This window comes from Gossypium hirsutum, chromosome A10, assembly GCF_007990345.1.
Source record: "Gossypium hirsutum isolate 1008001.06 chromosome A10, Gossypium_hirsutum_v2.1, whole genome shotgun sequence".
Taxonomy (NCBI): domain Eukaryota; kingdom Viridiplantae; phylum Streptophyta; class Magnoliopsida; order Malvales; family Malvaceae; genus Gossypium; species Gossypium hirsutum.
This window is the reverse complement of record NC_053433.1, coordinates 73,609,872-73,632,957: the sequence shown is the minus strand read 5'-3', so window position 1 is coordinate 73,632,957 and position 23,086 is coordinate 73,609,872. Positions and strand designations below refer to the sequence as shown.

The 23,086-nt window shown below is 35.9% G+C and overlaps 1 protein-coding gene across 2 annotated transcripts; it reads right to left on the bottom strand.

Moving 5' to 3' along the window:
* Positions 1-3,409: 3,409 nt before the first annotated feature.
* LOC107927604 (peptidyl-prolyl cis-trans isomerase FKBP62) lies at positions 3,410-8,268 on the bottom strand. 2 transcript variants are annotated; one of them, XM_041079333.1, is made up of 13 exons: positions 7,817-8,268; positions 7,605-7,691; positions 6,365-6,625; positions 6,190-6,264; positions 6,024-6,104; positions 5,756-5,950; positions 5,546-5,632; positions 5,219-5,394; positions 5,009-5,131; positions 4,770-4,916; positions 4,561-4,688; positions 4,024-4,180; positions 3,410-3,761 (listed from the first exon to the last, which is right to left on the bottom strand). In XM_041079333.1, exons 1-13 carry the CDS (start codon positions 8,007-8,009, stop codon positions 3,648-3,650), a joined length of 1,824 nt encoding a protein of 607 aa, XP_040935267.1. In that variant the 5' UTR covers positions 8,010-8,268; the 3' UTR covers positions 3,410-3,647. The 2 variants fall into 2 exon arrangements, with proteins under 2 accessions (XP_040935267.1, XP_016714206.2); XM_016858717.2 differs by having other exon boundaries at positions 3,410-3,758.
* Between the last annotated feature and the right edge of the window lie 14,818 nt (positions 8,269-23,086).

Below are 23,086 nucleotides of genomic sequence, written 5' to 3'. Positions count from 1 at the left end.
AAGGCCATAGTGAAGCTAGTTGCAGACATGGTTTTGAACAATAGAACAAGTGAAATAGCAATTAAAGAGAAAGATTAGATGATTAACCAAATTTCAGTGGTTCTCTGTGGCTTGCTCAAGTCGTGCTCCTCCTCCTTGCTTCATCTTTTAATGTTTGAATGCTCTCAACCTCTTCTTGGTTCTCTCCTCTTTTTGTGCTTCTTACAAAGACTCACGCACAATTGATTTTCAACTGATGCCAAAATCGATGTCCTTTCCTTTTACCAAGCTCTCCCTTTTATAGTGTTAAATCCCTTTAGAACCACCCAACTTCTCCTGGATTTCCTAATATGTTCCCTAATTCTCTCCCGTTGATATTTCTTGATTCTCTCTAGGTGGTTCCTTCATTTTCTCTTCCTCCAAGCTGCTAGTCGACTAAGTTCTCTATTGAAGAGTGAATCGGGCCTCCTTGTATATCTTAGCCCACATTGTCTGATTATGGGTCATGTATAGCACTGGTTTGAGAGGTGATCGATGCCCAATAGATGTTGTGGTGCTCCTAGGATGTTGGCTAGCTTGTGACATTGTTGTGGCATTGAGTAAACTTCAATAGCCACCTTCAAGGACAAAATTGCCTATTTTAGCATGGAGGTTGACCAAAAATGTAATATTCAAGTAAAACCTTTCAAATATCAGATATTCAATAGAAATATAACAACAATAGCTACTAAAAAGTTACCAATCCCTCTTAACTCACCCAAAATATAAGCTCAAAAGTACTTAAATAATGTTATGTATTAGAGTTATGAAAATTTGAGTCGACCCTGGCTTTCAACCGAATGACCTTCTTCACTATCCTCATACCCCGAATTGCACCAAGTGTGGGATCGAGCAATACAATCCAAACACAGAACAGGAAATGATATTATTACTTTCAGTACGAAACTCTCAATAGAAACTGGTAAAGATTGTAATTCCTAAAAAATAAAATTTACTCCAAGTAAATAAATTACCAATGTTTTCTGGAAAAATAATGATAACTTAACAATCAAAAAGTGTATGTTTTAGGTCAACCGGTACCATCTATTTATAATGAGAGATAGAAGAATCCTGATTGAATAAGGCTTAAATAAATAATATTTATTTAATAGAAAACACTCTCCTAGTATAACTAGGAGAGGAGTGGGTGACACACTCTAGTAAATATTATTGGGGTTGCAACCCCTCACTTATCATATAAGAGGAATTGGGTCTCTCATATATTGAGTCCAATTATATGTGCTTCTTAAACTTTTGACCAGCACTTTATAATTTAATCCAACCTAATATTTGTTTTCTATTTCTCAAAATAAATATTATTAATTAATTAATTAAATTAACTAAATTAATTTTCTAATTATATAATTTTCTCGACCTAATTCTAATTATGTTGAAGTCATGAAAACTTTATCGTAAAAGAATCTATGAAGAAATATATTTAATTTTCATATTCAATGGATTCATAATGACTAATTTATTTGAGTCTATTTTCAAACTTCAATTATTCAATTATAATTAATTAAATAATAATTCAAAAACCTTAAATTAGTTCTCAAGTCATTTTTATACTTAGTAAGAAAATGAATTCAATTGTGAATGCGACCCATTTCTCTAACTTCACCATTTCCATTAATTTCTATTCATTTGGTTCCACATGTAATTCATTTCTGGTTTCAACGAGCTAGCAAAGAGACCTGTTGGACATATATAATTAAGGCTCAAATAATTTATAATTAAGTTTCAATTTTTTGTCTATTAATTATAAACTTATTTAATTATGAAGTCATTCCATTGTAGTATTGTGATTAAGCTCTCCCTAATTACATACCATTACAAAAGCAACTTAATAATTGTTTGTCTAATGACCTTGTGATAAGTTTGTTACCCTTATAAGATATTCTTAATCTCTTTGGGATAAATTCATTTTCCTAATAAGATCAAATTTTATCTTATGATAATCATTACATCTTCCTTCTTAAAAAGTTAATCACTATCAAATAGTAATCAAGTCATTTATCATAAAGACAAATGACTTGTGGTCACGTTTACTTTTCATCTATCATGTAATGTCAATTAGAAGATACCATTTACTCATTAGTTAGGCTAAGAATTTCATTATTGTGGAATAATGTTACACACTGGAGAAGTTATATACCCAATGCACCAACTTTCGATTCATTATTTATTTGAACTCAGACTTTTACATACATCAAAGTATACGAGTCAAACATATATAGTCCATCACCCACTCAAGATTAAGGTATGTCACACTATGAACATCACAAGTGAATAGATCTATAAACGGGTCTAGGATCTATTTTACTTGGGCCTTTTCTGATGTACTGCTACTCCAAACAATCACATATGTGTCTATATCTTTTTGGAATCAATCACTCCGATACTCAAGATAAAACATCTCCGCAATTGGACTTGATGGACGATATATTAGTCTTTCAATTGATTTGGTGATTTTCGATAAGATTAAGGAAATGTTTAGATTTATCTACTAATACAAGTTGTTTTTCCTATTACGATTCAACCACGTAATACCGCTTAGTATTAGTTAAACATTAGATAACCAATAAACCAATCTATTTTGCTTTGCATGCAAAAACATTGGGGACAATATACAAAGAATATTAATGTAATCAATGGATATTTTATTAAACCAATTTATTCGAAAAATAAAAATATACATAGATAAAAAACACTACACTTAAAAACACTAAATCCAACACTTTAAGCTTTAACCCTCAAATCCACGATCTTGACAATAGTAAGTTGACCCAGAGCAAGAGGAACAACATACCTCAAACTCACGACCATCCAACGTCGAAGCTAAGGCTTTGATTCAAGTTCTAGAAAGAAAAATATGAACTATAAAAGTTGAAGAGGAGAAGATGGGTTATCATTTGGTGTCGTGGTAGAGGGACAACAATAGCTTATGAATAACTTTTTAACCATTTATTTCTAGATTTCTCGAAGAAAAAGTAGAAAAAGAAAGAAAGAGACTAAAAAAGGAAGGAATTTTTTTTGCAAGGTCGTTCATACCTGCTTAGACCTTTAGATTTGACCCACACTACTTCACACCTTTTTAACTGTCCACCATTAGATCGAAGTATCTAAAAGTTGGTTGAAAAAAAATACAAACAGATTTTTTGCCATCATTACAAATAATAATAATCGATTCAATAAAATAATAATAACGATGTAAAATTGTATTAATAAGAAATATATAATTAATGCATTGTTTTTAATTATATTTAAAGAAAATAGAAGTGCATATTTAATATAAAAACAAAATGATTACAATTACAATCTTTAAATTTCTCACAAATCCCAAATACCTAAATTAGAAAATATTACAAAATTAAGCGCACTCAGAACCCGCTTTGAATAAAAATTGTTCATTTTATAACAGTGGGGCTTAATTACAATCGTCATCAATTTCATCACATAAAAGTTATCCAAACAAATTCTTGGGTCATGATACAATATTATAAAGTACGACTCCTTATCTTTGAACTTGAACATGTTTACACAAAGTGGTTTAAGACTTTTGAGATCATTTTATCTTTGGTTATTTTCAGCTGCAAATACATGCACTTAAAGGGCGCTATCTTTGAACATCACATAACTACCCGATCGACAAGGGGATCTGACCATTTTTGCCAAATCACGGCGGCAATCACAGGAAGTATCAGAAAGATGCAAACCAAAAGAACCGGCAATCTGCAAACCTGCTAGGAGTACAAAGGCAAAGATTCTTCATTAGATGCATCAGAGACCATCATCAGCATCATACATGACTTTTCACACTCAATTCTTGCCACTATCTGAACCCTTTTAGTCTTTTATGGTTGTTTGTGTGTGTGTGTGTCTGTGTGTGTTATGTCAGAACAAAAACTTAACCTTCACTCTTGTATAACATTAAGAAGGAAGAAAGGGAGGAGGGATGGGGGATGGGGGAGAAGAAAGGGGATTTTCAGGCAAATGCTATCAAACCTTTCTACCAATGGTTATGTGCCTTGACTCCTTTTTGGTTGCCTTTGCTTGCTCTAACTTGCTCATCTTTGCAATTATGTTGCCATAGAACTGTGCATCCTTCTTGTTGTACTGTCTAATTTTCTCCTTTAGAACTCGGTACTCAAGTTTCACATCCCTGTTACAAACATGACAGTAAATTAGCTTCAACTGCAATAATAAGTCCATATTGATTGGAATAAAACAAATCGTGGGAGAAAATACGAGAAAAAAATATACTGCAACCCTGCAACATGATTTCTTATCCAACATCTACTTTCCACTTCAGTTTTTGAGTCCTTGTTTCTACAACATCTCAAGTGCAAAAAGGCACATATTCACCTAGAACATTTGTGCAAGATAAATTCTTACCTGGCTCACATCCCACCACTCATAGAGGTAGGATGCAATGACTATCAGCTAAGATAAATCATAAAAGTAACATATTCTGGATGCTATGTTCAAAAAAAAAAAAAAACATATTCTTGGTACAACCAACATTTTGCAGTAGACAAATACCTGTTGTCGGGGTCAATCTCCAGGGCCTTTTTGATATCTGCCTCAGCCAAATCGAAATCAACAAGTTCCATATATGCTTGAGCCCTCCTATATAGTGCTTTCACATTTCTATCATCAAGTTCTAACACCTACAAAATCATACATGCCTAATTGTCAGCATGAGTGCATTAACATTTACAGTTCATCAAAAATGCCATTAAAGATGCAACCTCAGTACACAGTTTCTTAGCCTTCTTGTAATCTTTGAGTTTCAATTTGCAAGCTGCATTGTTGAGATTGCAAGTTACTTTTAGCAACTTAGCTTGCTGCTTCTCCTCGTCACTGAAAGAAGAGTCATATTCTATGAACCTAAAAGCCTGCACAAAGGAATTGTTGCGAAATAGTCAAATCACTAGTAAAAACAGTCAACAATTGCACGAATGACAAGGTGCATGTTACATAAGCATACCTTCTCATATCTTTTCGATGCTCTTTCATATTTACCTGCCTTGAATAAAGCATTCCCTTCTTCTTTCTTCTTCCCAGCAGCTTCAATCTTTTCCTGAGCATTCATGTCCCAAGATTCTTTCTCCTGCAATCAGTAGGCCTGTAGTCACCACTACACCCACATGCGATGGACAGATCTACTAAGGGGGTAAAATGCGATATAAGAACTAACCTTCACAAAAGAGACCATCTCAACCTCATAATACACGGTTGAGTTTGCAGGAACAACAGCCAACTCCTGCTGTGATTCGGACGAACCAAACGCGTATTCTGGCTGAATAGTGATAAGTGCAAGTTCTCCTTTCTTCATGGTCTTCACAGCTTGATCGAGCCCATCAATAACTTGTTCTGTAACAAGTGTCATCTACATTAGAAACAACTTTCAATGAAGACAAAGTATGAAACAAATGCCATTATGTCATAAAATCTTATTGAGAAAGAAAGATAAGAAGACACAAGTCCAGAAAGAAGCAAATCAGGATCACAAAACTATGATTACCTTCATCAATTTTGAACTCAAAAAGTTCATCATCATGTCCCTTCTTCACAAAAATCTTCCCATCCTCCAGCTTTCCAATAAATTTAACTAGCAAGCAGTATTAAAATGAGCTATAAATACACTGAAAAAAAAATAGATAAAATGGAAAACCTAGCAACCAACCGAACAATTATAGACTATAATGAAAAATAAAATTCCAAGCCATCTTACCTTGAACTATTGTTCCATCATCCGGTCGTTCATAACCCTCTCCCTCCTTCAAGATCTTCTTCAAGACCTTTTTGTTCTTTGTGACATCCGAAACACTCTTCCAAGAAACCAGCTCAAGAGTAACATGAAGGGTAGCATTTGGAGGAACAGCACCTTCACTGCCCAATGCTGGCCTACCATCCTCACCAAATGCATCTATAAGCAAACAGAAGTCAATTAGGTTTCATAGTCTGCCATAACCAATGAAGCATAAAGGAATCTAACTTACACTGTGGCTTCACTATCAAAAGAACTTTCTCCCCTTTCTTCATTGTTTTGACTGCCTTCGCCAATGCAGGGCAGAAATAGCCTGCATGGTACAATCTCATTGTCATATTTAAGCTAGCAGAGATCATTCTAGACAAGTGAGTATAATAGAGGGGAATAATGCTAACCATCTCCAACAGTGAACTCCAGTCCACCAGATTGTGAAATCAGTGTGCCATCTTCTAAACAAGCTTCATACTTAACTGTCACAAAAACAGAAATTCACAGTACACATTAAGCACACAGTCACATAAGATCTCTGAATAATTAAAGCAGCAAAAGAGGAAATTAATTTATATTTACCAAATACTTCATCCAAGTCTTTAGGATTCTCCCATTTCTCCCCTTCAACAAGTATTTTCTTGAAGATTCCTCCATCTTTGCATATGTCCTTGAAGCTAGTCCAAGAAAGCAACTCCACATCAAATTGAAGTGTTGCATTAGGAGGAATAGTTGGAGGTGATCCAGATTCACCATATGCCAACTCAGGAGGTATGGTGAAAATGGCATTTTCACCCTTCTTCATTGTTTTGATACCCTCATCCCAGCCCTTGATTACTTGTCCTGAAGTTTAAGGAGAGAAACAAGTGAGCAAATCCCAGTTCATGCTGTTACAGACAGATACTCCAGAAACAATAATAGTTGACAAAAATGTCTGTTGAAATTTGGAAAAATTCACTTATTATTTCATTGAATTAGGTAGCTATACCACCCTTTACTCTCTCTTTTTTCAGATGAAAAATCTCCCTGTTTTCTCAATGCTTCCAGAACACACATTCAGTATCATACCATTTCACTTATTATTTCATCAAATTTGGTAGCTATAACCTTCCTTTTCTCTTCTCTTTGAGGACAACTAACCTTCCTGTTCACTCAGTGCCTCCATGAAACACATCCAAATATCACACTGGTCAGTAACCCTTTTCTCTTTTCTCTTTGGACAGGTAACCTTCCTGTTCTCTCAATGCTTCCATGAAACACATACAAATATCACACCAGACAGTGCTTTATTTTCAAGGTTATGATTTGAAGTCAGACCTTAGGTATCATACACCAAGAAGGATCTTAACAGGTCACACCTATGACCTAACTACAGATTTTTATTAGAAAGCATAGTTAATGCCAGCATTTTTCCTAGAAAAGAAGCACTTAAGTAATCCACGTATCACCAATGAGACCTTGGCCGTGTTAACAAGGTAGAGGCTGGAATCTTGAGTGCCAAGGTTCGAATCTTACCCCATATATAAAGCATTTCTGGGCTCTATCTAGACTTATTCATAATTAAATCTGCCGCATTTGTAATGATTAATTCTGCTTGAAGTGATTAAAATATATTCTCTTAGTAATTTTCAAGCACTTCTATACCTTCTCAAAGAAATAAAAAAGTGATTCACATGTCATTCAACTCAATGTTTCATGATTACCATGAAATTCAACGGTCTTATTAAATTCATTACATTGTTATTATTATAAAAACACCAGATTTAACAGAGAAACTAACTAAATTCATCAAAAAAATGAAGCTGAACATACAATTATTTACCTAGGCCAAGCTTGAACTTAAAAGGAGTCCCTCTATCGCGGCTGGAATCAAACTTGGTTCCATCAAGCAAAGTTCCAGTATAATGCACTTCAAAAGAAGGAAAACAATAATCAAAATCAACAAACCCAACAACTAAAAAATCTCAAAGAAAGTCAAACAAAAGAATAACCAAATCAAGGAATGAAGAAGAAGAAAAAGAAGAAGATCATTACCTTCAACTTCATCACCATTGGAGGGAGTCTCCCATCCTTCACCTTGCTTAACCAGTTTTTTCTTCAACCCGTTTTTCCCAATCTCTTTCTCCTCGCCGGCTTCGAGAAGTGAGTTGACTGGGTCATCTCCTAAGATGCCCATCTCGTCTTCCTCCACGTTGTTGGCTGTTGGGAAATCGAAGTCGTCTTCCATGGGGGCTTTTTGCAAGACTACTGGCTAGCTGAGATGAAAATGAGAGATTTTTTATGAATTAAGAGAAGGCAAATTGTCAAATTCTTGAAGGATTTCGTTGGTTTTGCTAATTTGATTGATGCAAAATAAGTCTTGAGACAAAGGAAATTTTAAAATAGCGAGACAGAGTCTAGAGAGTTCTAACAGTCTGATATAGTATACGCGAACACTTATTCAGCTTATTTTATTTTCTTTAAATATGCTTCAATAGATCCCGCAAACAATGTTACTGAACCACATTCGACTGCCTACTCATACAGCTTGGATTGAAAATCGGGTAGTAGTTTCAAACCTGTTAAAAAATTAGTTGAATTGGTGCATTCATTTTTAATAACTTTTTAATTTTTTTATTAAATTATTTAAATTTATTTGATCTATTGCATGAACGAATTAATGAGTTGACCAATTCGATTATTTTCCAGCTTTAAAAATTTTGCCCACAAAGATTTTAGCGTGCATTCTTTACAAAGAGCTTCCCATAAGCTCCCGTTCACATTTAATAGAAAAAGAAAATTTTAAAATGGTAAGTTATGAACATTTCTAATAATTTATTAAAATAATTAAGAATTTAATCAAATATTTAAATTTTTTAGGTTATACAAAAATATGTGAGGATTTACCAAAATTTTATGTGTTTACCAAAATTTATAAAAATTTAACATTTTATGGATACTAATATTTCTAAGGATTTACCGGTATTTCTAGGGATTTACCTAAATTTATAAAGTCTTACCAAAAAATTATAAGAATTTACCAATACTTTTAAAGATTTACCAATATTTTTAAAGATTTTCTTGGTGCTTCAAACTCGATTAACTCAACATTTTGGCATACCAAAATTTCTATGGATTTACCAAAATTTATAAGGTTATACCAAAATTTCTAAGGATTTACTAGACAATACCTAAACACACTCCATAAAGTAATCTCAAACGAGACCACTAGTATACCCTTCTAATTCATCAATTTGTACTATTGAGTGTCATTCTGAATGTCTGTCAGTCACAGTCGGAACATGCTAGTGGCAGAAGGTCATTTCCACTCGATTGGGAAATCAAGCTTTCTACCAAATTTCAATTCTACGAGTATATATTTATGATAGTCAATACTAATCATAATCTTTTTACTAAAAAAATATGTCCTTTGCCTTCGGGTGGGTTTCTCATGGATAGAATTTGAGCAACTCGAGAAGCTTATTTTTATCTATCTCTCTTAGGTAATATATATAGAGAAAAACAAGAGTGGAAGGATGAAAACCTCTTTTACGAAGAAAAATTAAATATCTAAATATCAGCCACCAAGAGATATGCATCAATTGCCTAGGTGCTACATTAAAGTCATAAAGTATGTCCTGCATGAATTCAGGGAGAAGGAGTCAGAACCCTACTTCAAACAAAAATAATGAGAGACAGAAGTTGAATCTCCGTTGGTATAATTAGAACCAAATACCTTACTTAAGTGATGAGATCCCTCTAGGATGCTAAAGTCAAAATGATAATGGTTATCAAGTAGCCTCCGACACTTCAACATCTTTTGCTTTTCAAACTTTGTTATGCTACATAGATAGTTAAGGCTCGCCACTGGTTCATCTTCTACCCTTTTAAGTTGCTTGATAATAATCATCTGCTCCCTCATTGTCTCCCTAGGTGGCACATCTCTAGATCGACCATCACTTCTGAGTTAAGTTCTATTTGATCTTCCATCGCCTTTAGCCATGTCTTCCTAAAGGACACTAAAAATTGCTAAAATGATGGCGAAAACAACATACCGCGACATAAATCGAAGTAGAGATGCCTTCCCAAAATGAAAATCACCACAAAAATCAAGCACGAAATTTAGAAAGAGAAAGGGGCACAGTTGCAAAACAAAAGCATAAATAATATTTCAAAATTGCAAAAACAAAATGGTCTTAAAGGAAGAAAGCTGAAGATTATATAGAGTTATTCATCAAAACACATTGTTTTATTACCAGATCGAAGCCTAATGCAACTCAGACATGCTTGAATCATTATCACATTTCCCTAGAAATAGCCCTAAAGCGTATTTATGGTAGAATTCTAGGAGCTTCATCATGACCCTTCATTTTCTGTTGAAAGTTGTGTCAACTCTATCCACCATTCTCTTTCGATACGTGGCAACATGAAAAGCCAATTGAAGGATATACTTCACCCACTGTAGATTAAGAAGTCACCAAAAGCCTCACTTCCTGGCTCAATCATCCAATCAGGAGAAAGGCGACTATTCAAGGAAGCCAATCACCTGCCCTCTAGAATGTACCTACCATTTGTTCCTCCAAGCACCTAACCTTCTGTTCAGAACGTGATCCTTTTGGTCACCAAACCCTATGTGGATTCAACTACTTCATACCTCGAATCAGAAGGAATAAAAAAATGTGTATTATTACATACATCCTCGTCTCTTCAAGGACATTTGTCCCCTGATAGCTCGTCCCTGTGTGCATCTACTGAGGCTAATTGAGAATCAACACTACAACAATCAATAATATAATGTTATATGCAAGTGTAGTAGGCCAACTGTAATATTTATAGAGTTCAATGGAACACTCAAGTATTCTAATGATCGAACCCATACGAGTCAATCATTAAGCAAATTCCTAGAATAAGGACATGTGAATCAAGGAATCTAATTAACTACTCACTAAATACTATAGTACGACAAACCATTCAAGAGTTTGATTATAGCAATTAATTACCTAAAATTAGCAAAAGACTAAATTGTAAAGAACATAAACTACACAACTATCAAATACAAGCAAATACAATAACAAAGAGCGGTTAGTTGATTTCCATGTGGTTGGTTGAATTTTGAATTAGGGATCTAAATTTCTATTACTCCTAAATTGGCTCCATTTTACCTATCAACCTCAACTTTACCAATTTCGACAAATTAGTCCAGTTTATCTCTTGACCTCACCAAAAAACCCAGGACTTATCAAATTGATGCCCAATAGGATCTTCTCTTAGTCTCAGTTATCTTCATTTTCCCTTAGGGGCATCAATCCTAAGTTTATAAGCCTATTCGATTTAGTCTAGTTTTGCAATTTAATCCCAAAACCCAAAAATTAATTACCTAACATTTCTATTAACCAACCTCTAAATATTTAGCCACTCGTGCTTGTATTAAAAGTCATTAACTGCAAAAAAAACTAAATAAAAAAACATTAACTTAAACCCTAAGCAAATCAATAAAAACCCAAGCTTTCTTACAAAAGTTTGGATTGAACAATAATGATAGTAAGAAAAGTCAACAAGAGTACTAAAGAAATGGTTTTTAACAGAGGAAATGTAACAAAGTTAAATGGCATTCAATTAATGGATTAGATTATAACTATAAGAGCATTTGAAGGACTAAATAAGCAAATAAATCCTAGCTACAGTAGTAACTAACTTAACTAACTACAAGATACTAAGACACTAGAAAAAGAGCAAGAAATTAAACCCTAAACTATGAAAAAGAGAACTAAACCCTAAAAGATAAAGAGAACAATCCTAAAAACTAAAAAATGTGTAGTGTGTCCTTTATCTCAACCAATTTGGCCTATTTTAATAGAGTTCATGTACAAAAATATTAACCAAATTGCCCCTAATCGTCTAATTTTGTTGGAGGACATGTTGGACAATGACTACCCCTATGGTCATTTTTTGTTTCCCTCGACAGTGATATCGCGATACCTAGAGTCCTATATTGTGATATCAGTATCAATATTGAAATGGGGGTCCTTGGAAGTCTTGGGTATCATGATACCCTATGGTCGATATCGCGATACCACTGTTGGTGGCTCAAGCTTCCTTATTTCAACATTCTCAAGGGTATCACAACTTTCATGCTTCAATATTGTGATACCCTCATTCTTAGTGATGTTCTCGCTCTATTTGGGCCACCATGAGCTCCTTACATCATCCATCAACCTCATTAGATGCCCCAGATGGCAATTGGTCATCTTGGGTCTTAACATAACATAAAATACACACTAATCACTTATTTGTGCAAAGAACTAAAACTAAGTAAAAGCATGAAAAAAACATATAAATTGCCTAAAAACAAGCTCTTTAAGCATATTAGGAAGCCTAATTTGACATATCAAATTACGATAGATTACCTCACATGTCCTATAATGACGGCTTGATAACAAGTCCGCCACGTTAATGCTACCTAACACAAGACATCTCCCAAATAGTCTCCAAGACAATGAAGAAGGGATATACTTTCTAGCACTTACCTACACTTTGCCAACTTACCCTCAACTTTCACCTCTACATCTTCACCCTCTTTACTCTTTGGCTCTCCGCCCAAACATGATGAACCAGCCTTCGTAAGTAATGGTCGCAAAACTAACTAATAATTCGACTTAAGGCAAGCGTACCTATCGAACAGCAGTATAGTTATGGTGAGACCGGAATATCGTATCCACGAGGACTAAAAGTACTAGTAGTTACTCTCTTTTTATTATCTAGCCTAAGAATTTAAGGGTGTTTTTAAACTAAACTAATTTTCTAATTTATCTAAGATCACGACAGATGCGAAAGTTGGAAAATACTTTAGGAAAACCAATTGAGAAGACAATACCCAAGAAAGAATCCACCTAGACTCACTTATTACCTTTGACTTAGACGATTTATTCACTTGACTTATTTCGTAAAAATCCTTAATTTATGTTAATATCTCTCTTGAGACTAAGAACAATTGACTCTAGGTTGATTAATTGAAATATCTTTCTAATTAAAACCCCTATTGTCACATTAACTCGATCTATGGATTCCCTTATTAGATTTGACTCTAATCTGACAGATTTATGTCGTCCTATCTCTGGGATTGCATTCAAATCCGCTTAATTATGAATAATCTACTCTTAAACAAGGACTTTTACTCCACTGAATAAGCACATCAAATACCTGGATTAATATCCTGAAATATTAAAGCAAGAATTAAAATTCATAATTAAGAATAAGAACAAGTATTTATCATATAAATCAAAGCATAATAGGATTCGTCATAGGGTTCATCTCCCTTAGGTATTTAGGGAGTTTAGTTCATAATAATAATGGAAAACATCTCAAAGTTTGGAAGATAACAAAACATAAAGAAAACCTAAGAACTTCTAGGATGGAAATCTTCAGTCTTGATGTAGATATTGGCTTTGAGGTGATTTCGATGGCTAATCGTGAGGATTTTCTGCCTCCAACTCTATGTGTCCCCCTCTAATCCCCTTCTAGGGTCTTTATATAGATTTTCAAATGCCTAAATTGGCCCAAAACAAGCTTTTTCAGAGTAGAACTAGACTTGGGCTCGACAGGGACACGATCGTGTGCCACGCCCGTGTAAAGATGCTCAGGCCTTATGTAATTTTGACTTGGATTAATATCGACACGGCTAAGACACACGGGCGTGTGCTCTACCCGTGTGTCACACATGGGCATGTAGATCACCCGTGTGGAAGTGCCTAGGCCATGTGAAACACTGATTTAAGCCAATTTGTCCGATTTTGGCCCGTTTCTCGCTTTTCTGGTTATCCTAAGCTTTCCTGAATATAAAACATGAATTTAATGGATTAGGAGCATCGAATTCAATAAAACTAAGGAAAAACCATTCATAAACATGCGAAGCATGGGGTACAAATATGTATATATTATGGTTTATTAAATATCCCCACACTTAAGCATTTGTTTGTCCTTAAGCAAAATCATCAACTCACAGTTAAAATAAATCCTTCTTAACTTATAATTCTCATCAATGATGTTCGAACTAATCCATAAGTAATCATACATTATGAGCTTAACGATAAGAACATCAAAGTTTCAAATAATCCAAATCGAGCATTTCAATCATAAAATTATAGGTATCACCATTTATTTAAGTAATCACCTTTAATTCCAAATCGACAAGGTTGACATCCTCACTATTGATTCACTCAAATCACTCAGGGTGTTTAGGGTTTATTAATTAAGCACTCAATAGTCAAACATGGAAAGTTATTACCATAAGCTTGCATGAAAATCAAATCTCCACCACTATAATGAAATGATACACAAATCAAAAGGCCTTTAACAGGGTTGTAATGGGGCTTGGGTTAAAGTTGTGGATGAAGGCTAAAAAAAGGGGTTAGAATCAAGATTAATTTAACTAAATTGCCAAACTTAGAAGAGTGAGGCTAAGTGCTGAATTACAAGAAAGTGCCAGAAATTGGACAATCTAAAGCAAATAATGTGAGCTTCTTTTTTCATAACATAACAACTTTAACTCATCCAAGCTCAATATGTAACTGTATGAATATAAATATACTTTTTTTAGAACAAGTATACATAATGGAGAATACATCATAAGGATAAATTCAGCAACTAGAATGAACGATCATAAATAGATAACTAATCAAATTAAATCTCGACTAAAAAGGGAGTCAATAAAAGGGAAAAATTCTTAACGAATCAAAAAGGGTTAAGTTATGGGTTAATATTGAGGGAAAAATTCAAGAAATAATAGTTAAGGCTCAAAGGGGTTCACTAGTGGTCAATTGTGTGGGTAGGCTTTTATGGGGTAAATGGGTTAGAACCTAAGTGCCTTTATCATTTTCGCATATCAAATCAAAGGTGTGGTCTTGACATGCATAATCGAAGCAAGTTCTAGAATAACAAATCAATATTGACACACTCATAATCAATAAAATAAGTGAGCAAGAAAGATATATGCTCTAAAATGCTCAAAATCTCACGAAAATTATGTGTATTTGATGTTAATCATGTAAATTCAAAACTTCAAGATAATACCTCAATTCAGGGAAACAACCTAGCAATTTTATTTCTCAAAAGCCAACTCATCATTCTTTATCCCCTAATGTCTTAAAGTTTAAACAATTAATGCACACTTACCTATAATTTAATTCAAAACATATCAATAAAAATCATAGATCAATGAGAATTTACTCTAATAATGATATGAGAAAATTATTTAAGAACAGATAAAAATTCAGGGATTTTCTGATAATCACATAAATATCCTCCCCACACTTAAGATGTACATTGTTCTCAATGTACAAAGATAGATAATAGCAATATAAGCAGTATATCAGAAGAGAGAGAGAGAAGCGAAACTGCCCTGAATTTGAATGTACTCTATGAAAGAGCGGAAACAAGTTTAGAGGCATTGAAAGTGATATGTATGTAGACAGAGGTGAAGGTGGTGGTATAGGTTGGGTTCCACAACTACAGTGTCCAACGAAGAGGTTATCGTGGTAGTCGGTGTCATGGTGGCTATGGTCGTGGTCAAGCAAGACATGGCAGTCGTAGAGGGGTGTTTGTTTATTCCTGAGTAGCTCTCATTGACTAAACCTTTTGAAACTGTGATACCATTAGTAATGTTTAAGGGATTTATATTTATAGGGTTGTTAAGGTTAGTAATAATGAAATAACTAGATAAAATAAAATTCAAATTAAACTAATAAAAGTCTTGAAAGAAAATGATAAATAAAGTCCAAAAGAAATACAGAAAATAAAAATAAACTAAAAAGAAAAACAATTTAAAAATTAAATGGACTTAAAAGTCCTCGTTGACAGCTGGATCCTGCGGTGATGGTGGTGGAGGCGATATGTGAAAATGTTGGTAGATTTGTTGTAAAGTCACCTCGATGCTGTCGAATCGCTGAGTGCAATATTACTCAAAGCAATGAAGGTAGTCTGAAACTTCAGACAGTGAAGCAGCCGCATGAACTAGTTGGTGTCTCGGTGGTGGCTGAAAAGGTGGCTCGTCCTAAACTGAAAGGATATTATCAGGAATATCATCGTCGTCATCTTCATCGGTGGCTCGTGCAAGTCGATACTGAGGAGGGTCGAACCCATGCCAACGCTCAATTATTCGCATATGGAGCATAGTTTGGATGCCTAGTGGGCATATTTGGCCAATGAGAGTGAGCGATGAAGACTGCGCTATCGTATTCAGGAGCCCAAAATAGTGCACCAGACGAGTCACATATGGGCCGATACTGATGACTCCTTTTCGGTATCGTTCTACCTAATGGCGAATAGCAAGGAAGACAAGGTACGTAGATCAAAGGTGTACAATCTCCTCATGCTCCACAAGAAGTAGGCGTCGTGAGTGTTGACGATGCCGGTGCTCTCTCGCCTCCCCGTTAATGTGTATGCTAAAAGGGCATGGAGATAGCGCAAAGTTGAAGGTAGTGCCGATGCCTTTGAATGACTAGGATCATAAACACCTGTAGCAGGTTGGAGGTCATTCCAGCACACTGAAGGTGAACGATGAATGTGACGGTAGAGGTTGAGAAAGATTTTACTATTCATGAACTCATCCGTATAGAATCCCAAGGCAGCTCCAAATTTGGGGACACTCAACTGACGTACTAGACCGTCAAGGCAGAATTGAACTGTCACTGGGTCGTCATGTTCCGCCATCACCATCTGTAACTAGAAAGTCGAGCTAGTTCCAAGGTAAATTCAAGATATGTCAGCTCGATGATGTCAAAGAACCGATCCCTTGGAGCAGTGGCTAAGAGGGCTCGAACTGAATTGGCTAGATGGACCTACTCTAGAATAGTTCCTTTTGGGGTCCCAGTGGAAATTAGAGGAATGGGTGTCGTATCTCGTTAGTAGGACCCGATGAGGATGCTGCTCCTTTTCGCTTCTTCGAGGAGGGGACGGAAGTCTTCTTGCCTCTAGTGTTTGTCATAGTGTGCCTGCGAATAAAAAGACGAAGTTATTAATAGAAATAATCCCCAATAATAGCATGGATAAGTATGCAAGTAGGTTGAAACTAAATAGAAATACTTTATAACCACATCCCAATTGGCAGACATATCAAATCATTTTTAGCAATAGGAATACGAGAATAGTGCCAAATGAAATACCTAGTGAATAATATAGACAACTTATATTAGACATAAAACCAGTAAATTGGTGAGGAAACAATGCATATAGGGATGATAATATGGAATATGGCGTGGGTAAAGCATGAAGGTATGAAATCCATAAAAACACAAGAATGACTAAATGTATTATAATGCATAGGGTAAATTCGACTAAAATGGTAAATTACTAAACAAGAACAAAGAGCATAAACAAGAATATCATTAGAAGTGTGAAGATTAATAAAAAACAATCAAATAAAATAAGAGATAACATAAAATTAGTAAGAGAAATAAAGATAATAGAGAGGAAAGAATTGACAAAAGTAATAGTGCTTGGTAGAGGGAGGAGGTTGGTCGTCCGAGGAATGGATGAGGAAGTGGCCAGCGACTTGTGGTGGTTGTGCAATGGTGGGGTGTGGAGTGAGTGGTTAGGGTTGTTTTGGGAAGAGGATTTCAGAGGGGGAAGTGAAGGATGAGGGGAAAAGAAAAGAAAATGGGAGTTGTGGATGAAAGGAAAGGGTTTGAATAGTGAGAAGGGGAAGAAAAAGGAAAGAGGAAGAAAGGTGGCTGGAGGAAGATGATGATGAATAGTAAAGGGAATAGGGAAGGAATTAGGGTTAGAGGTAATTTAAAAGGGGGCCACGATTGTGTGAGCCCTGTTTTGGGCCACACGGCAGTAGCCCATGCCCGTGTGGTAGTCTCTCAGCCCGTGTTTTTTGTGTTTTCGTAGTCAGGTTCGCACATAGGCCATTGGACACTTCCGTGTGCTCGGAGGAATCGCACGGCTGTGTGCACGTTCATTCGGTTCTCCCAAGCCCGTGTTAGATCCTCCACGCTCGTGTCTCAGGTTTAAGCTTATGGGTTGATGTTCAAGTTAGTGTCGCACATGGCCTGAGGACATGCCCGTGTCCCTGGCCCGTATGACCCACACAGCCACATCGCATGGTCATGTGGTGCTCCATTCATTTCTCCCACGCCCGTGTCCATTAGTCAGGATTGTGCACGGCCTTTAAGCACGGCCATGGCTTTCACCCGTGTTCTATCCTGACTTCGTTTATTGATTCAATTTTTGGGCAAGTCCTCACAGGACCTCACGCACGCCCGTGCCTCAGGCCGTGTGTCTCCCACGGTCGCGTCGCACGACCATGGTATTTTATCGTAGACCGTGTCTCTGCTAAATTTTTATGAAAATTAAAGTGCAGTTTTACCACAGTCTGGGACATGCCCGTGCCCCTTAACCGTGAAATTCACACGACCGTATCACAAGGCTGTGGCTCCTTTGTCGTAGCCCGTGTGCCTCTGTTTGGGAAAAAATGAAAGTCCTGTTTCAGCACAGCCTTGGCCACGCCCGTAGGCCAGGCCGTGTTCACCCCTGTCAAATGTCAAAATTTCCTGCAATTAAACTATGAACAGTTAAAAAAATTAAACCCTATTTAGTGAGATTAGTGCTTGGGTTGCCTCCCAAGAAGTGCTTATTTAGAGTCTAAGCTCGACTCTACCTTGTGGGTATATTTAGGGAAGTTCATGGAGCCGTAGCTCCTCTTTATCTTCTTTAAAATTCTCACCATTATAAAGTTTGAGATGATGTCCATTTACCTTGAAAATGCCTTGTGATGGGTGATTTACCTCTACTGTGCCATATAGAAAGACAGTTTGGACTACGAAAGGACTTAACCATCGTGATTTAAGCTTCCCAGGAAATAATTTGAGCCTCGAGTTATATAACAGGACAAGATCTCCTACTTTAAATTGCTTATGTTGCCTTAAACAATCGTCGTGGCGGCACTTCGTTGCTTCCTTTTATAGGCGTAAATTTTTATATGCATTGGTTCGCCACTCATTTAACTCATTTAACTGCATCAACCTATTTTCACCTGCAAGTTTGAGATCAAGGTTTAGAAACTTTATAGCCCAGAATGCCTTGTATTCTAGCTCAAATGGTAGATGACAAATTTTTCCATAAACAAGTCTGTAAGGTGATGTCCCTATGGGGGTCTTAAAAGCAGTTCTATAAGCTCATAAAACATCATCTACTTTCATCGCCCAATCCTTCCTATTTGATTCTACTGTCTTTTCTAGGATACGTTTAAGCTCTCGGTTTGCTACTTTGACTTGTCCACTAGTTTAAAGATGGTAAGGGGTAGTTGTTTTGTGGTGAACTTCGTATTTCTTAAGGGTCTTATCAAATTGGACGTTACAAAAATGAGTACCCCTATCACTGATAATTGCTCTAGGTGTTCCAAATCGAGAGAAGAGTTTCTTAAGGAATCGTACTACCACTCTAGCATCATTAGTAGATAAAGCTTGGGCTTCCACCTATTTGGACATATAATCAACGGCTACTAAGATGTATTTATTCCCAAATAAGCTAGGGAATGGACCCATGAAGTTGATACCCCAAACGTCAAATATTTCACATGAAAGCATATATGTTTGAGGCATTTCATCACGTTTGAGGATATTACATGTTCGTTGGCATTTATCACAGGTAGCAACATACATGTTGGCGTCTTTGAATAGTGTAGGCCAATAAAAACCTGATTCAAGTGTTTTATGTACGGTCTTATTTCTACTGTAATGTCCTCCAGTCGGTCCTGAGTGGCAATGTTCCAATATTTTAATTGCTTCTAATCTTGTAACGCATCTCCTAATGACTTGATCTGTACATATATAGAAAAGGAAAGGGTCTTCCCAAAAGTAGTTTTTCACGTCAGTAAAGAATCACTTCTTTTGCTGATGTGTCAACCCTATTGGGATAATGTTAGCGGCTAAAAAATTTGCAATGTCTGCAAACCAAGGTACCTCAGAATCAGATATAGCAAAAAATTGTTCTTCAGAAAACGAATCATTTATTTCAACTTCATCTAGCTCTTTGGTACTTGAATTTTCAAGCCTAGAAAGATGATCAGCCGTGAGATTTTCAACTCATTTCTTATCCTGAATCTCCAAGTCAAATTCTTACAATAATAGAATCTATCGAATGAGTCGAGGTTTTGCATCAGTCTTAGTCAAAAGGTAGCGAAGAGCAGAATGGTTAGTGTAAATGACAACTCTAGACAATATTAGATATGACCTAAATTTATCGAATGCAAAAACCACAGCTAGCAGCTCTTTCTCTGTGGTGGTGTAGTTTTCTTGTATGGCTGTCAAAGTTTTGCTGGCATAATAGATTGGTCGAAAATGCTTGACTCTTCACTGTCCCAAAGATGCACTTACTGCAAAACCACTCACATCGCACATTAGTTCGAAAGGTAAATTCCAATCAGGTGCGATTATAATTGAAGCATTAATCAATTTATCCTTTAAAGTGTTAAATGCTTCTAAACATTCCTGATCAAAATTAAAGGGCACATCTTTTTCTAGTAATTTAGTCAAAGGCTTAGTTATTTTAGAAAAGTCTTTAATAAATCTCCTATAAAACCCAGCATGTCCTAAAAAGCTTCTAATAGCCTTAACCAAACTAGGGGGAGGTAGTTTTTCAATGGTTTCAATTTTGGATTTATCAACCTCAATCCTTTACTAGAAATTCTATGTCCTAAAACAATACCTTCTTGAACCATAAAATGAAATTTTTCTCAGTTAAGTACAAGGTTCATTTCCTCACATCTTATTAGAACTCGTTCTAGATTTTAAAGACAAAGATGGAAAGAGTTATCGAATATCGAGAAGTCATCCATAAACACCTCTATGATGTCTTATACAAGTTCGTCAAAGATGGCCATCATGCAGCGCTGAAAAGTAATAGGAGCATTACATATTCCAAAAGGCATTCTACGATAAGCAAACATACCATATGGACATGTAAATGTCGTCTTTTCTTGATCTTCAGAAGCTATTGGGATTTTAAAATAACCAGAGAGTCCGTCTAAAAAGCAAAAGTACATGTGCCCTTATAATCTTTCCAACATTTGGTCAATGAATGACAGGGGAAAGTGATCTTTTCTCGTGGCATCATTCAGCTTTCTATAGTCAATGCAAACTCTCCAACCTGTAACTGTCCTTGTTGGGATTAATTCATTCTTCTCATTGGCTACAACAGTCATGCCTCCTTTCTTAGGAACAACCTGCACTGGACTTACCCAAGAACTGTCAGAAATAGGATAAATAATTCTAGCATTTAGGAGTTTAATTACCTCAGCTTTAACAACTTCTTTCATGTTGGGGTTCAGTCATCTTTAAGCTTGCACACATGGCTTATATTCATCTTCCATTAAAATTTTGTGGTGCAAAAAGAAGGGCTGATCCGTTTAATATCAGAAGTTTTCTAAGCTATGGCCCTTTTATGCTCTCTTAATACTTGGAGTAATTCCTCTTTCTTCTTGGGTTGCAAGTTAGAAGTAATAATCACTGGTAATGTAGAATTATTTCCAATGAATGCGTATCGTTTAAGTTCCAGTTTAGGAGGTTCTTCAATAGAATTTTTTTGCTTAAGTTCATCATTTACCTTAATACCCTCATATTCTGCTTGTCTTGGGAAGGGTTCATTAGAATTTAGTTCATTTTTTATCTTACCTATCTCAGAATCATCATCATGCACCTCCTCTCCTTGGGCAAGACATAGTTCCAACGTGTCCTTATGTACGATTTCCTGAAAAGAATCTTGAGTGGCATGATCAATAGAGTCAATAAAATAACATGAGTCATCCTGTGCCCTAGAAAATCTCATGGCATCATAAATTTTAAAAATAATCTCCTCGTCGCCTACACTAAGTACCAGTTTACCATCACCCACATCAATAACAGCCCTAGCAGTGGCTAAAAATGGACGACCTAAGATTAAAGGCACTTCAACATCTTCGTCCATGTCAAGCACAATGAAATCAACAGGGAATATAAATTTATCTACTTTTACAAGTACGTCTTCTATAATACCTCTAGGATATTTAACAGATCTATCAGCTAGTTGAATACTCATCCTAGTGGGTTTAGGTTCCCCAATACCAAGTTGTTTAAACATTTTATATGGCATCAGATTAATGTTAGCACCTAAGTCAGCTAGTGCCTTATCAACATTCAAACTACCAATTAAACAGCGAATAGTAAAACTTCCTGGATCTTTTAGTTTGGATGGAAATTTATTTGGGAGTATAGCCGAGCACTTATCGTTAAGTTCCACTGTAGATAAATTTTCAAACTTACTTTTATTCATTAGAAGCTCCTTTAGAAATTTTGCATATGTAGGTATCTGTGATATAGCTTCAACAAAAGGTAAGTTAATATGCAATAGTTTAAAAAGTTCAAGAAATTTATCAAATTGTGCATCTATGCGGTCTTTCTTTAACTTTGTTGGATATGGGATTGGTGGTTTGTATTCCTTTGGCATTGGATTGTCATTGTTTTCAGGTTTTCCCTCATCTCCTTCAGTTCTATCATCTTCATATGGTGGCTTCCTTTCAGATTCAGCTAACACTTTCCCACTCCTTAATATAACTGCTTTCACATGTTCATTTGGATTGGGTTCGGTGTTACTAGGTAGACTTCCTAGTGGTCTCTCTGAAATCATCTTAGCCAACTGACCAATTTGATTCTCGAGCCCTTGAATCGATGCTTGCTGATTTTTAAGTACAGTTTTAGTGTTCTGAAAACGGGTGTCCACTACTGAAATAAATTTTGTCACCATCTCTTAAAGATTTGGCTTTTTCTCTTGCTGGTAAGGTTGTTGTTAGAAGCCTAGAGGGGGTGGTGGTCTCTGATTCCCTTGGCCTCCCCATGAGAAATTTGGGTGGTTCCTCCAACCCGCATTGTAAGTATTACTATAATGATTATTTTGAGGTCGAGGATTATTACCCATATAATTCATTTGTTCGTTCTCCATGTTGTGGCCATAGGATGGGTATTCTAAATTACTTGTTCCACCTCCACTTACATCGCACTGCATTACTGGATGAGCCTATGAAAAACCAAGTAAACCATCAATTTTTCTATTCAAAAGTTCTACCTGATTAGAGAGCATAGTAACCGAATCAACGTTAAAAACACCGGCCACTTTCATCGGCTTTGTCCTCATGACTTGTCACTGATAATTATTCAGTGACATCTCTTCTATAAATTCATAAGCCTCTTCAGGTGTTTTTTATTAATAGTCCCACCAGTAGCTGCATCAATCATCTGTCTAGTCGAAGGATTCAGGCCATTGTGAAAAGTTTGAACCTGTAGCCAAAATGGT

Coding starts and splice junctions, on each gene's coding strand:
- LOC107927604 (XM_041079333.1), bottom strand. CDS start 8,009: ATGGAAGACGACTTCGATTTCCCAACAGCCAACAACGTGGAGGAAGAC. Junction 6,105..6,189: donor GGAGTTCACTGTTGGAGATG/GTTAGCATTATT, acceptor TGTACCATGCAG/GCTATTTCTGCCCTGCATTG. Junction 4,181..4,560: donor GAGATTGACCCCGACAACAG/GTATTTGTCTAC, acceptor TGTTTGTAACAG/GGATGTGAAACTTGAGTACC.